This window comes from Lampetra fluviatilis, chromosome 34 (genome assembly GCF_964198595.1).
Source record: "Lampetra fluviatilis chromosome 34, kcLamFluv1.1, whole genome shotgun sequence".
NCBI lineage: Eukaryota > Metazoa > Chordata > Hyperoartia > Petromyzontiformes > Petromyzontidae > Lampetra > Lampetra fluviatilis.
In genome coordinates this window covers 2,943,991-2,959,974 of record NC_136308.1, presented here as the reverse complement: position 1 = coordinate 2,959,974, position 15,984 = coordinate 2,943,991, and the positions used below count along the sequence as shown (strand labels likewise).

Sequence of the window (15,984 nt, the reverse complement as noted above, 5' to 3'; positions counted from 1 at the left end):
AGGTGGGACAAAGTCATTGTTATGCAAGTCCAAGTCGAGTCGCAAGTCATCAAATTCATGACTCGAGTCTGACTCGAGTCCAAGTCACATGACTCGAGTCCACATCTCATAGGTGGGACAAAGTCATTGTTATGCAAGTCCAAGTCGAGTCGCAAGTCATCAAATTCATGACTCGAGTCTGACTCGAGTCCAAGTCACATGACTCGAGTCCACATCTCATAGGTGGGACAAAGTCATTGTTATGCAAGTCCAAGTCGAGTCGCAAGTCATCAAATTCATGACTCGAGTCTGACTCGAGTCCAAGTCACATGACTCGAGTCCACATCTCATAGGTGGGACAAAGTCATTGTTATGCAAGTCCAGGTCGAGTCGCAAGTCATCAAATTCATGACTCGAGTCTGACTCGAGTCCAAGTCACATGACTCGAGTCCACACCTCTGGGAATAGGTTCTGTCGAGCTGCAGGTTTCAGCGCACTACCTCTATCAGTGACAGCCCCACCACACTCTGTACATAGATATATTTAATACTCTTAGGTTTATTCGGTAAAGTCACGTAGGTAAAATAATAATAATAAAATCATCATGAATGAAAACAACTCAATTAAATCGTCGTGATTTAATTGAGTTATTTCCATTTATTTTTATTTTATTATTATTATTTTTTACCTACGTGGCTTTACCGAAAAAAACTAAGAGTATGAATCCTTGCAGTCACGAAAGCTTCAAATCTAGATATTTTTAATGTCCACTAGAGACTGGTACAAATATAGATTATGTCATACCATTACACGATAATAATACATTCTAAAATAACGTTATGAAATTTCATCAAACATTTCATAATAATAGTTGCTCAATATTCATTGTTCCAATGAAATATAATTCATTTTAAATTACTCGATTGTTTGCCATCTTTGAAAGTGTACACCATTGCTTCTTCAGCAAGGTTTGCAAATGAAAATGCATTTTTTTAATTAAAAGTCAATGATAAATACAGCAATTTTTATAAGTTTGTTGGGAAATAATCCTTGCTGTAGACCACCAAATGCCTGTTTGGAATGACTTTCAGCAACTACAATGCTCTGCTGAATAAATAAATCTAATTTTCGTGGAAGAGTTGACTAATTTCCTCTTTAAATAAGGAGGTCATGCTAATGGTAGTGAGAGCAGTGTGTAGAGCTGATCACTTCCTTCATTGACACCGTGATATTCCCCGAAGTCTGTTGGATGAATATTACCAATGCTGTGAGCAGTGGCGAAGTATATTAGCCCACTGTTGGATAATCAACTTTAAATTATGCTCTCAATAATCAAATTTGAGCCCTCATCGTTGACTCTAATGCAATACCAAAAGCTCAAAACCGCGTTGACAGTTGTACAGGAAAAAAATGCTGTAAATATCTGAACACGTCACCCTTATTGAGGCGCAGGCTAGGAAAACACATTTTGTGATTATTTTCATGAGGCCATTACATTTGGCACATTGTTAGTACAAGCACTTATGGTGGTGATCTGATACAAGAGATCAGATCACCACCATAAGCCCAACGTCAGTTGTGGTGGCCATTTTAAAAAATGGCTGCCATACAGCAATATTCCACCATCATTGGCATGAATGATCATTTTACTACATTTCATGGTGTTACAAAAAATACTACTATTTGTTATGCTTTTGATGACACTTTGACTGAGTTATTCGCAAACATGCCCTGCAAATTAAAATATAAGCTGTTACAGTGCATATATATGATAATATATTCTGTATAGAGTTTGATTGCTAATTTTGACTGAGGTTATTTATTATCAACAAGTGCAGTCCTGGTCATACAATGTTGGCATTGGAGTGTACAGTACTTGACAATAAATGTGCTTTAGGGTTGTGGACTCACCATTTTGACCAGGGATAGGAGGCAATTCTATGTTTTTTCTGTCTGATAAAGTGAACAAAACATAGACAATTGCCACACGTAAACAGCAAATACAGAATATATCGGGTGCAAATTAAAGATTAATAATAATAATGCTTAAGCTCCACAACACATGCATCGAATCACTTGTGTAATAACGATTTTCGATTCTTTTTTATTGTACGTAATGGGTCCACGTGAGTTCTGCAGCCGCTGGTGGCCGCTACATTCACCAATGTTGATTTAAAAATAATAATTGCGACCCTGTATCGAGAAAATGTAATGAATCACCAGGGGATACGTTGTTACAACTCTCGTATACATTATACACATGGGTATAACGAGGGACTAAATGAAAACAGAGTTTAAAAATGTCACAGACTCTCATTCGTTTAAGCTGCAGCAACCGTGCCATCGTTATCACTGGCATAATCTTCATCATCATCCGCATCATTATTTATCATCGTTCAAATCATTGTCTCTATCATTATTTTCATTTTCACCATCCCCATCGACGTGATAATCGCTATCATCCCCATCATAATATTCAACATTGTCTTCACAATCATCATCTCCTTCTTCGTTTCTAAGTAGCACTATACTCTCTCTGAGGTGGCCCACGCCTGTAATCCGGCAGTGTGGAGGCAACAGTTGATGGATAATGTCAAGTGATGAACTCCCGAATCCACTTGGCTACGGATTGGTCAGGGTGCGGCAATAAAGCAAATGGGTTGCTGACGAATCAGTGCAGACCTATGAGTGTTATCCCTTCATATTGTTTTCAAATATTTATTTTGCCCTACGTACAAAACACTAATTAAAATATAACTGACAAAACATCCAGATGTTTGACGCTCCTGATAAGCTGTAATGAGACTTTTCTAAATATTAAATTCACCAGGGATCTCTCAGAGACTGCCAACGCATTCGAGAATGTGAGAATGCGCACACTTGTGCCACCTGCAATCGGACACAAACTCGTCTTGCATGCGTACTCAGTGCTTCCATTAAACACTCATTACCTTTCCTTTGATGTCTACGCTGGAGCTTCTCCGTTATGGCCTCTTGGAACAACCTCGCCTCTTCATCGCTGGCAAAGCTCAGTCCCGCTTGACAATCCTGCGCCACAATGTGCACAGGGCACAGTTATTATTGTGTTTACTTCCGTTTGCCCAACGAAAGGCCTTACTGGGCCTGAATACACCTTTTTTCAGGACGTTCATGCCCCCAGTGTCACTATAGGTTAGTCGGTATAATTATATGTGATCTTAGTTGAGTAATTCGCAGATACTTTTTCAGCTTTGGGATATTTGACCCATTCCAGTTGCATGGTATGTGTTTATTTAGAGTGAAGGGAGGGAATTAGATAACCTGGAGGAAACCAAGCCAGAATAGAGGGATAACATAACAACGCCAATTTTAAGCTTTCGTGACTGCAGGGATTGATATTTTTGGTTCTTTCGGTAAAGTCACGTAGAAGGGAAATAATAAAATAATAAAAATAAAACATCATAAAAATTCTCACGACGTTTCGGCCACAACGCAAGCAGCCATCCTCTGCAGCTCTGTTCTTCGCTTGAGGACGGCTGCTTGCGTTGTGGGATGACAACATCCCTCCGTTCAAAATCCAGGCTTAAGACTGTCATCCTCTCCTCTGCCTATTACGATCCCTTCTCTGCGAAAGTGTTCCCAATGTAACCTTTATGAGACTGCTGCCCGATTTCCCGTCCTGCCCTGTAGCACTCTATCCCTCGCTCCATCCTGTAAGAAAAATAAAATCCTTCATCTCTCCATGCGCATGCCCCCCTTTATTCTGATACAGTGGCTTGAGATTGAGTGACATTTCGACACTTTCGATATGCAAAATGAATTGCATATTTAGCGTTTTCCACCCATATTTTATCCCAGCAGTGCTATTGGCATCATATCGTGAGTCAAACTAAATCCGTTCACAATTCTGCAGCTAGCAGCGCATCGCCGTGCGGCAGAGTATGGCTCTGGAGGATAACGTTGCAGCACTACATCAATTCACGCGATCTCTTTATTTACACTTGGGGCACACATTTTATATGCCCTGCAAAAAAATATTCATCACTGAATCGAACTTAATAGTAACAGTTTCATTTTATATAGCGTCATTCATGCAATTGCATCCCACAATGCCGCACGACAATTATCCAGTTGTGTACACAGATAATACAAAAATAAAACCCCACGACTTAGCAAAGGAAGATAAATAAATTAATGTAAAATTCTCACAGCTGCAAAAAAGCATTTAAGTAGAACATGTTTATATATAATGATTTTGTTGTGAAGTTGTTGGTGGCTTGATTGAAACAAAGATCTAATTAAGGACCTGATTTAATCTTCAAATGCCAAAATGTGAACTGAAACCCAGAATCTTAGCAGTGCCAAACCCTGAGTGCTATGACTCCTGAGCCATTCAGCCACCTTGCATTGCAGCAATGTAGTTTCATAAACCCCTTCACTTGGCATACTTCATAACTGCAATACTTTCTTCAAAAGAAATGTGACCACACTACTGCAAAGGCATAACCTTTTTTAAAAACTCCCCAGAGTTAATTAAATAATAACTGATAATTGGTTCTTTACCCTTCTATCTGGCAACAAAACTGACACCTTTTTACAAGGAGTCATGTTTGCATAGATCGCAATACCTGCAGTCATAATACAAACAAAGAACATAACTCTGATAATGTGCACTGTCCTTAAAGTTGATTGATCCACACCCGAGACAGCTTTCCTTAGAGCCTAGTCTCATATGGGTTGGACCAGATGACGCCAAAAGGCGCACAACTCAAAGACAATGCACCATCAGAGTATGAGAGCTCGGGGCAAGCATCTACACTATGGGAACCTCATTTGCCAGTAAAAATATGATAATTGGTTCTTTACCCTTCTATCTGGCAACAAAACTGACACCTTTTTACAAGGAGTCATGTTTGCATAGACCGCAATACCTGCAGTCATAATACAAACAAAAGAACATAACTCTGGCGTCATCTGGTCCAACCCATGTGAGACTAGGCTCTAAGGAAAGCTGTCTCGGGTGTGGATCAATCAACTTTAAGGACAGTGCACATTATCAGAGTTATGTTCTTTTGTTTGTATTATGACTGCAGGTATTGCGGTCTATGCAAACATGACTCCTTGTAAAAAGGTGTCAGTTTTGTTGCCAGATAGAAGGGTAAAGAACCAATTATCATATTTTTACTGGCAAATGAGGTTCTCATGGTGTAAATAATAACTATACATATTTTACGTTATATTAATTCATTCACTGCTTCTCTCACGCCATGCTGGTTGTCGGAGTTCTTCTACCATACTTCTCCAAAATAGCACCGGTTCAGAAATCACTCGCTATAAATACTACAAATAACTGTGGCTGGAAGTCAAACTCAGGACGTCACGTTTGGAGCAGTACTGCATCGGCGCCCCATCTCCCCTCGCCAATGAGACGCGCATCAATTTATGCACGCAGCAAATGGTTGTTTAATATTCGTATGCAAATGATCGATCCACAGGATGTATTGTAATGTTTGCATTTAGGGGTCTGGCGCAAACTAAACTGTACAAGTAAGACAATAAAAGAGGAAACAATACAAACGAGAGTAAAGATACAAACGAGGGTAAAAATTTGACAAAAAGCACATTCTAGAATAAAATGAGAAACTCAAAGCACGGCAATCCGAGTGAGGCGGTTTGGCGGAAGTGAGTGTGTGCCGCCGTGCCCGGTGATTAGTCCCTCGGGAAGAGCCAACGCGTGTTTGTCGTTCTGCATCTCAAGTAGCACAATCCACACTTGCCCTTCTGCTGCACCTCCGATGAGCGCGGTTGGCTCCGTGCGGTACGAATTAAGTTCAACATGTGTACTACATACGAACACATTTTACCAGATATCTGACCAGGGTGGAAGAGAAGGCGAAGACAGCCTTGAGGGAGGTTCTCTGGTCGTGCATCTAGCAGAGGATCTTGAGCAAGCAATTGCAAGGCCGTGCCTTTGCCTTGCACCATCGGTGTGTAGCTGCATTATGATAGCTCTTTCATCTGTTTACCGCATCTTTCTTTAAAAAAGCAGGTAGCATACATGGGAGTCACATTGAAGCTGCGCTTCGGACTTACATCTGCCTCGAAGGTGTGGAAATGCGTTCTCTGCACGTTGTACTTGAATTGGCTGTACAGCTCTTGCTCCCAAACCAGCTTGCCTTCCTGTAGAAAATAAATACATTTAGAGGCGCATTATATCATCGCAGGGCCTCCGGTGGGGGGGGGGGGGGGGTTATTTTTGCCGCGATTGTTGCATTCATCAGTGTTGTGCGTTTCTGAGATGCACTCCCTCTTGAAGAGAGAGAACCACTCAAGAGGTGTGAGGATCACGGAGACGAGCGGGGGAAAAAAAACAGCCACACGGTGAGCGAGTGCCCCCCCCAACCCCCCACCCCCCAAAGCTCTGTTACCCTCGACATATCGAGGTGTTAACAGCTGATTAACGAGGGAATACCCGTGAGAGATAACCAGAGCACCCGGAGAAAACACACGCGCGCGAGGGGGCAACACTCTATCCCCGGGTCGATGGAGCAAGTAATTTTTTTTTCGATTTAAAGCTTTCGTGACTGCAGGGATTAATCTTCTTGGTTCTTTCGGTTAAGTCATGTAGAAGGGAAATAATAAAATAAAAAAATAAAACATAATAAAATACAATTCTCACGACGTTTCGGCCACAACGCAAGCAGCAGTCTTCAGGTGAAGATCAGGTCTGTCGGAAAGACAGCGTCTGAATGGGACACTCTCATGCAGACGCTGTCTTTCCGACAGACCTGTTCTTCACCTGAGGACGGCTGCTTGCGTTGTGGCCGAAACGTCATGAGAATTGTAATTTATTATGTTTAATTTTTATTATTTTATTATTTCCCTTCTATGTGACTTCACCGAAAGAACCAAGAAGAAGTACATTCATATTCGTTGTCCTTTCCCCGCACCTCCTACGAGCACGGTTGTCCATGTACGATGCAAGAAGGAGTTCAACGTGCGGACATGCAAGTGGGGAGTCACGTGGGCTGACGCGACAGGAGTCGGGCACTGCACCTTGAGGTTGTAGACGCGGATGAAGTAGGAGCGCTGGGGATTGTCTTTGACCAGGCAGGCCACCCCTACGCAGCGTTTGGTCCACCGTCGCCCATCTCCCGATGCCACGTGCACCTGAACGACGGCTGATGCCAGAGTCTGGCTCAGGCACACACACACACACACAAGTACACACACGTAAGTACACACACACAAGTACACACACACACACACAAGTACACACACACAAACACACAAGTACACCAACGTAGGTACACACACACACACATAGACATAAAGCAAAATAATGTGCAGACGCGCGCACACACAACCACACCATAGGCACTAAAGTCAAAGACGGTCACCGAATCGCGTGCGCTTTTAGATGCGCTTCTGCGGCCGTCTGGAACGCTCTTCCTTCCGATATTAGGAAGCAACTGGAGATATGTGCTTTTAAATAATATAGTTTGAAAAATCAATTATCTAAAACTGCTTTTTAGCATTATTGGTTCTTTCGGTAAAGTCACGTCGAAGGGAAATAATAAAATAATAAAAATTGCGTTTTGGTATGTTGTCCTTGCTCTGCACCTACCTCCAATTAGCATGGATGGCTATGTACATGCACATTTGAACTCGCAGAGTTTGGACTTGTACACGACACAATGAGACGCAAGCTTCGTGTCGTCCAGTGATTATCTGCGAGACATTTCCGTTCGGCTGATGTTGCCGTATTTCTTCTCTCAGTACATTGTCTTTGTATTCTCTTTAATAAATGTGGAATAGATAAAAAAAAGTGCTGCATGGTTAAAAATGAGGATAATTATAAAGGCTTAAAATTATTACTTCTATTAACACAAAGTGTCTCTGTAGAGTCTGATATCTTGAAAATTACAGTGACCTTAAAATGAACCCTCCCCTGTCAACGAAGGCACTGATAAGGATTTAAACCGCTCGTTGGCGTATTTGCTTCTGTACCTATCGCTGCCACCTTTGTTTTTTTTCCCCATGAACATCGATAGCCAGCCGCAGAAACGTAATCTTGCTTCCCAGTAATTGTATGTGCGTTGTTTTATTCGTCGCGACGACTTTAACAATTAACCTGGGATATTTTGCTCGAATAGATGCCGATTTTCCTCGCAGGACATTTACACCTACATTTTATTTAGTTTAACTACATTCCATTTCGTCTTGATTTGAAGCTGTCGAGACTGCAGGAATCCATACTCTTTGGTTCTTTCGGTAAAGTCACGTAGTTAGAAATAAAATTAAATTGAATTTTATTTAGTTAGAAATAAAATACAATTTTATTTTACGTGACTTTACCGAAAAAAACAAAGAGTATGGATTCCATTTAGTGTAGAGTGAACAACAAAGTAGAGGCTTTATTTATTTACTTGCCCTGTATATATTAAATTCATTGATTTCACCTCTAATTGTATATCTCTTTGCTTTACAAACTATAAAAAACACCTTTTTTCAACCTCATGATGCACGCCCCACATTTTTTGCTCAGCATCTTGAGAAACAGCTGCATTTATAAAGCACGTAGATCCACGTCCTATTGTACTGCCTGGTTAAAACAAAACACAAAACCACAATAGGTAAAGCCCTGCAATCATTCGCGGACGCCACTGGTGGCCAAAGGGTAGGCCTCGGCAAGTTAAGGTAAATTACCTTTTTTACCGGGTAAAAGGGTAAAGGTAAAGGGTAAAGGTTTCGACATGCCAAGGGGTAAGGTAAAGGGTAGGGTAAAGGTAGCTCAGAAGAATTACCCGGTAAATACAGTACCTTGTTTACCGCTAAAAGCTCCGTGGCGCAGTCCGTGGCCTCCATTTTAAATTGCGATAATTAATGTCGGACCAGATGGAGACGGTCCACGTTCTTGAGGTAATAGAGGACGAGGTCGATGATGCCAGCAACGGCATTTTTGGGGTTGCTGCGAACAGCAATCATAAGAGGCAGCGGCATGCGTTCCCGTGGGAGCACACGCACCATTGGATGGAGGGTGATCCCAATGCACAGCAAGGGAAGAGGCAGTGCGTGCACTGCCGCAAGTGGTTTTCTACCCACACGAACGCGTCGGGGTGGAAAGCCCACCTCAAGAAGCACAACGTGCTCGCCCCAGGCAGCGAGGTCGGGACGTCGGCGTCGGCGAGCCGCCTAATACAGCAAACGCTGAGCCGGCCAGCAATCCCCGATCGCCTCCTGGTAAAGTTTGAGAACGCGGTGGTTGATTTTGTTATCCAAGGTGCGATCTCTTTGCGAGCCGTCGGCAGCGACAAGTTCAAGACCTTGGTCCACACATTGATGCAGGGATACGATGGCCCATCGACCCGCACCATCATTCGCAGGATTGTCGAGCATCACGCCATCATGCTGCCCATCGTCGGGGCGTTCTTCTCCAACCTGGACGTCGCCATCTCGCTCGCCATCGATGGGTGGTCGAACCGCAATCTGAGAGGATTTTGGATGGTCACGGTGCACTGGATCGACACCAAATCTGGTGCGTCGAAATCCATGCTGCGATCCTCGATGTGCAGTCCGGAAGGGGTGTCGGCAAGTGCATTGGGGCCGCTCTGTTTGAGCACCTCCAAAGCCTCGGGCACAATATCTCGACCAAGCTGCTCACTGTCACCAGCGACAATGGCTCCGATGCGAACAGTGCTGTCAAGACATTGTTCGCCCTGGTAAACGTGGACGCCGGATATGAGCAGTTGCGGGCTTGCCACCATATTTGCTGCATGGATCATGCCATCCAGATCGGCGTCGTCCAAGTTCTAAAACTAATCAATTCAACAAATGTCGAACTGCGCAAGGCACTCGTCAATATCAGGTGCAGCAAGGTCGTACCGCCGCAAGGTTGAGGTCGCCAAGCTCGCCAGCAAGGAGCCGACGCACCAGGACTCGCCGACCAGGTGGCATTCGATGTTTGACATGGGCGACGACGCCATCAAAAAGCGTGTCCCATTGGACATTATCATGGCGCGCTTCCAGGTAAAGCTCACTGAGATATTAACGTATTCTTCAGAAGCGACCTGGCCCACAAACGTATTGCACGAGGTGGGATGAGAAGAATGAAAAGTCTGTATGTATGTATGTATGTTGAACTTCTTTTGCACCATCGGAAGCCAACCGTGTTCATCGGAGGTGCGGGGGAAGGACGAGACACGAAAAGCAGTTCTAAAGAAATTAGTTTTTAATCTAGATTTGAAAGTGCATAGCTCCTGTGGCTTCCTAATATCGGAACGGAGAGCGTTCCAGATGGCCGCAGACGTTCATTTCCAAGGTAAATCCCGTTGAGCGAATAAGCTACTTCTCAAGGGAGTACCCGCACTGTACCCTGCCTGTGGTGCACTCATTAATTCTGCTGTGCGGACAGAGGCGGGGAGGACGATGTCAGAAACAGTCATTGGAAAACCCAATGACGGGGGGGGTGGAGAGAAAAAACGCATCATTAACTACTTCTTAGTCACGATCTCACGATGGCCATTGATGCCATCGCACATCGCCAACATTGTATGCCCTTCGCCAGATCTCGCTGCAGCCGCTGCTGCACAGCAGAGACACACAATACCTCTGCCCTAACACTCCCATCAGATGATGTCACATCAGCACGGTTGTCTACGTACGGTGCGAAAGAAGTTCAGCATACATACATGACCTGAGGCCATTCTCTTGTTCACTGGGCTTGTGGGAACCACTCCAAAGCCTTTATGGGCATTCGGCCACTGACACACTCACCGTAACAATTGTCTTAGTAAAAAAAAGTAAAAACTGAATTACAACTGGGTTTCAATATTATGCTCCTGAGTTTCACATCCTTAAGACTATTCTGTTAAAATGCGTCAAAGATGAAATGCGTATTCTCTGGGAGTCCCATATCGTATTAGATATTAAAACCTCGTGTGATATCATTAAATAATTGATGTGGCTCCACGATCAAAAAAATGTAATGCTATGAATACCTGGGTATTTGGCTCATTTTAATTCTGGCACACAGATCGAACACATAAATAATTATTCGGCTTCTAATTAACTTCCTACCAGCTTGTTACTTTCACCTTCTTGGCTCTTATTAATTATAGTGGCATGGTTGATAAAAAAAATATCAAATTACACCCTTAAATGGCTTTGAGACAGTTTTACATTCACCGTTTGCGCTTCACTATAAATGAAAGAGATGCTGCCGCAGTCCGCCGATCAACAGCTCGCGTGCGGTCGGGTAAAATGTGGGTACTCCTGTCTCTCCATACACGTCTGTACAGTGTGGAGGAGTAGACCAATTACCCTCTAGAGCTCCTTCCAGTGGAGGCCCCTTTTCCAGCGGTGGTTTGAGAAACAGACAGCTACACTTGAGCACCAGGACAAAAACGGGCCTTTCACCCCACGTAGGCCTCTTATGCCACCCTACTATATTTACTGTGATATATGACATTTTTAGTTAAACACGTAGGCTTTCGCGACCAATATTATCCATAATAAAGGGGTTTTTTTCGTTTAGATATTTTTGGGGGTTGTAATCGCCAGCGAAACGTCGGACTCGAATTGTAAATGTTGTGGGTTTACTCTCCAAGCCACCGGTGTGCTGAAGTAGTAACTAATTGGAACGCGTCGAGTTTAACGACACATTCATATTTACACGATCTAAGCCAAAAAAAACCTTCATAATGTATATAAAAAAGCTGTTAAATCTCTCATTTTTTCATGCACATATTTTTTGAAAGAGGTGTGATTAGTCTCAAAGTCAATTGTTGTACTGTACTTCTACACTCCCGCGTCTATGTTTCTTGTCTTCATCAACCTGCCTTGACCAGCATGGTGAAGTATCCTCAAATAACCGCCAAACTACACAAACATGTACGTTGCTCGTACAATATAACGAAAGGTTATTTCACGAAGGTAAAACATACATCTTAAACTCTCGTCTAGTGCTCTGGATAATGACAAGCAAAAGCTTAAAATGTGACGCTAATTAAAGCTGTCATTTTGTCCACGTTGTGAAATTGTCACGGCACCAAACTGACCACTGGACGATTGATTTCAAAATTTGAGGACCTCTCGCAAAGCAAAAAGAAAGCGATGCTGTTTACTTAAAGTCAACCTAATATTACACCACGAAAGGTTGTTTTGTAACACGCAGTTTTTTTCTACTTTGTTGAGCTGAAGTTGCACTTTAGCCAGTGCATGCTGTTACACTCGTGATCGGAGGAAGAGATAACGTGAACGCGGAAGTTACTACTCCCCCTTGGCCGTTTCGGTGGCTTTTCTTTATCAAGCGGTGCAGATGGCTGGCCCAGTGAAAAACATTTGCAAGGATAGAATTGTGGCGTCTCATGGTTACAGTCATTTGCATGGGGTTCTTAGCAGCCACCCCCTTTAAACTGAACTACTGTACAGCTGGGTGGCACTGGCGATCCCGATGCCACGCCATGAATACATTTATTTAAATGGCAATGTGACATCTTCTTGGTTCTTTCGGTAAAGTCACGTAGAAGGAAAACAATAAAATAATAAAAATAAAACATAATAAAATACAATTCTCACGACGATTCGGCCCCAACGCAAGCAGCCGTCCTCAGGTGAAGAACAGGTCTGTCGGAAAGACAGCGTCTGAAGTGACACTTACCATCCCGGTTAAACTTACGTGTGTTCTCTAAACCACGGAAGACGGGTTTTCACCGTTAAGCATGCAGGCTCTGCCCCGACTTGCGAACGCCCTTGCTTACGAACAAGGCTTCCATAAGATATTCATGTGTGACCTTTCTTACCAGTATCAAAATATAACAATGGGTTTTACCCTTTCTGGCAATAAAACGGGTGTTAAGATGTTAAAACACCAAACAGAATCATTTTTAAAGGAATCGTGTCTGCATTGACCACACGTACTTGTGGTGAACATGCAAACAACAACAACAACATGCTCTGATCATTAATATATGCATTGCCTTTGAAACTGGCGTGGACCAATCAGTTTCAAAGACAACGCATCATATATTATCAGAGCATGTTGAGGTCCATTCCTAATTATACTGAGACCTTTCGAACTTTTAATCGTTACAATCTGTCCAGCTGCTTAGGAACACAATTTTATCGTCAGAATCAAGGCGTATCTCTGCTCAAATTAGCACGTATGTCTATTGGCGGTCCAGATTCAGTTGTCCACAGATGACGTTCCACAAAAAGGTACTTATTATATGTATAATATTCCGACTCATTAGTTAACATTTCTTCTCAATTGTGTCATTCTTATTACAAATTTCCCTGTGGCCATTTCATGTTTGATGCAATGGAACATGCTATTTTGCTGTAATTATTTACTCTTAAAATTGGGGCCCTTACCTGGTAATGAGAAAATTGCAAATATAAGCAGAACTCCATTCTGTATCTCGACAGAGAGATGTTTTAAATGTCTTAATCCATCAGCTTTCCAGACTGATATTATCCAGCAGCATGAGGGAGAAGCAGGCAAACTCTGGACTGGTTTAGACCTTCTGGGTCTCATCAGCGGAGTTGGGCCTGTTAAACAAATGCCGCTGTATTACCAGATGCTATTTGGAAGAGCACTTTGTATAAAATATGGAGCCCCCGGTTCAAAGCAAAAGCGAGACCGTACAGTAAATGCAATATAACTATCCATTGGTATATCTCCAATGAGCATAATTATGTTGGGGTTAAAAGCACAAATCCTATTAATGCACAGTAACTAATTGTATATTCTTGATTCTTTCGGTAATGTGACATAGAAGGGAAACAACAAAATAATAAAAATATAAAACAATAATATTTATAAAAAATATTTTATTGTTTCCCTTCTTCGTGACTTTACCGAAAGAACCAAGAATATGAATCCCTGCAGTCACGAAAGCTTTAAATCAAAATGTAACTAATTGCAGTGTAGGAATTTCCACATTTGACTTGTACTCTATGCAGAACAAACGTCATCCACCGAGTTGTCAGCCTCCACTCAACCGCTTTACCCTTCCCCGCCCCTCGGCAGCTCAGTGCTTTCTCTCTACGACGTCAAACGGTGCATCGCCGCAGGTTGCACGCAACATTCATTCCGCGCGCCGTTATCTTCCACAAAGCGACCGGAAGCACCTGCCGACGACGCGCAAGATGCAGAGACCGCAACGCGAACCCCGCTCTTTCCTGCCGAGCGTTGATGCCTTGTGGGGCGCTGCCTCGTGGGGCAATGCCTCGCAACAGCCACGTGTCCCACGCATACAGCTTTTCATAGAAAAAAAACAATGACAGCAAACCCATTGCTTGTTCGCTCGCTGACAGACTGCAGGTCAGAGTATCATCGGCGTTTCGTTTTGTTCATCGGAGAGCATGCTGATGGTTGCCCAGCTTCGTTATGACACGAGTTATGTATGAGGTTAAAACAATGGCAAATGTATCCGTCTCAGTCGAAAGCCCCTTTTTGACAGTTTATGATGGCGCAATGCTTTTCGTTGGAAACACACTGCTGTATCAGTATACATTTGTTGTGCTATATATCAGTTATCCTGGGGATAGTCTGGGCTCTGCCATGGTACTGTGGAGTTTACACCACTGGTCTATGGCGACAGATATAAATGAGCGCCGTCCATTTGCTCGTTTAAGTGACATTTTCAAAACAATATATACATTAGTTTAACACGTAGGCTTTCGCATCCAATGTTATCCATAATTGAGGTTTTTTGGGGGGTTAGATCGCGTAAATATAAATTTCGGCTATCGCCCGATGAAGCTGGCTGTAATTACCGGCGAAACATTGTTCTCGAATTGTGAATGTTTTGGGTTTACTCCTCAACACACCGGTGTGCTGAAATAGTAACTACAGTAATTGCTTACGTGACAAACTGACTAATTGGCTGTATGGGGTGGTGGCGGGTGTAACGACACACACACCTCTATTATGGTTAATACATTAGTTGGTTTAGATATGCACTCTAAAGTACATGCTGTATCCAACTCTTGGGTGATTCGGTCTTGGTTGATCTCATCAGCATAGCAAGTGTTGAGTCTGCATAGTGCACCGGATGGGTTATCAGCATCCATAACAGGTGACATAGGCTTCGGCGCAAGGTGGATGTGCTGCGAAATTCTGACTGTGCAGCAAAAAACACTTAGTTGGACTGTGCTTCAATGCTTTCACACCGACGTCCCACGCATCCCACCCCACCTTCACCAATCTCCACTGACCAGCACGGCCTACGGTCAAATAACCCACCCCCCCCGTACCAACCCGCAAGGCGAGGATGTCCTTCATCCAGCAGTGGATTGGCAAAGGTCCGTACCGTTACACACATCAAGCCCTGGACTCCTGGTTGACATGAAATCGTTACACACGCGCACGGCTGCCCTTGAAGTTCTAACAGTACGCGCACTATTTCAAGATATCGCTCATGCTCAGGGAATTATTTTTTTTGAACACGTATACACATGTCAAGCCAACTCTGTCACAAGCACGATTTACAAGCACGTTTGTTTACATGTATAGCCGCAACGACAAGTTCACCACATTTTCATGCACATACATGTAGTACGCACACAGGAATAACGTATTAAAATGAGATCTTACCAAACATTTTCTTCCCAACATTGCAAACACAGCCTCGTTCTCTTGCAGCGATAAAAGCGTCGACGGGATATTCTGGTTCATCGTTGTTTTTTGGGTTTGTTTGTCAACCGGATATCAACGTTTTCATCTAAAAAACAAAAAGTGAGCTTTAAGGACTCAAATTGAACACTATGTTTGCTAGGACTACAAATATTTTGGGGCTTCAACGTACGCCTCGGAGCATTCTGAATGGGCAATGAGCAGGTGCAAGTGTCACGCCAACAGCCGCACCCTCGCTCTGCCCGTGGCTTGATCGCTTCACACCCTTTGCCAGAGCCTTCAAGCGGGCACAGCAACCAAAAAAACAGCCCCAAAGCAGCAGCAGCGGCAGCAGCAGCAGCGCGGTTCCGAGGTCCTTCACAAACTTCCTGCTAACCGTCTGAGTC

General features: G+C 43.3%; 1 protein-coding gene across 1 annotated transcript in view; it reads right to left on the bottom strand.

Moving 5' to 3' along the window:
* The window catches only part of LOC144944407 (actin nucleation-promoting factor WASL-like), a 32,118-nt gene extending 16,478 nt beyond the window's left edge, over window positions 1-15,640 (bottom strand). Inside the window, exons 1-5 of the mRNA XM_078872546.1 lie at window positions 15,560-15,640; window positions 7,015-7,152; window positions 6,052-6,138; window positions 2,931-3,027; window positions 1,891-1,932 (exon numbers count right to left, since the gene is read on the bottom strand). Of these exons, the coding sequence (XP_078728672.1) occupies window positions 1,891-1,932; window positions 2,931-3,027; window positions 6,052-6,138; window positions 7,015-7,152; window positions 15,560-15,640 (445 nt within the window). The remainder of the gene's footprint in view (window positions 1-1,890; window positions 1,933-2,930; window positions 3,028-6,051; window positions 6,139-7,014; window positions 7,153-15,559) is intronic.
* Between the last annotated feature and the right edge of the window lie 344 nt (window positions 15,641-15,984).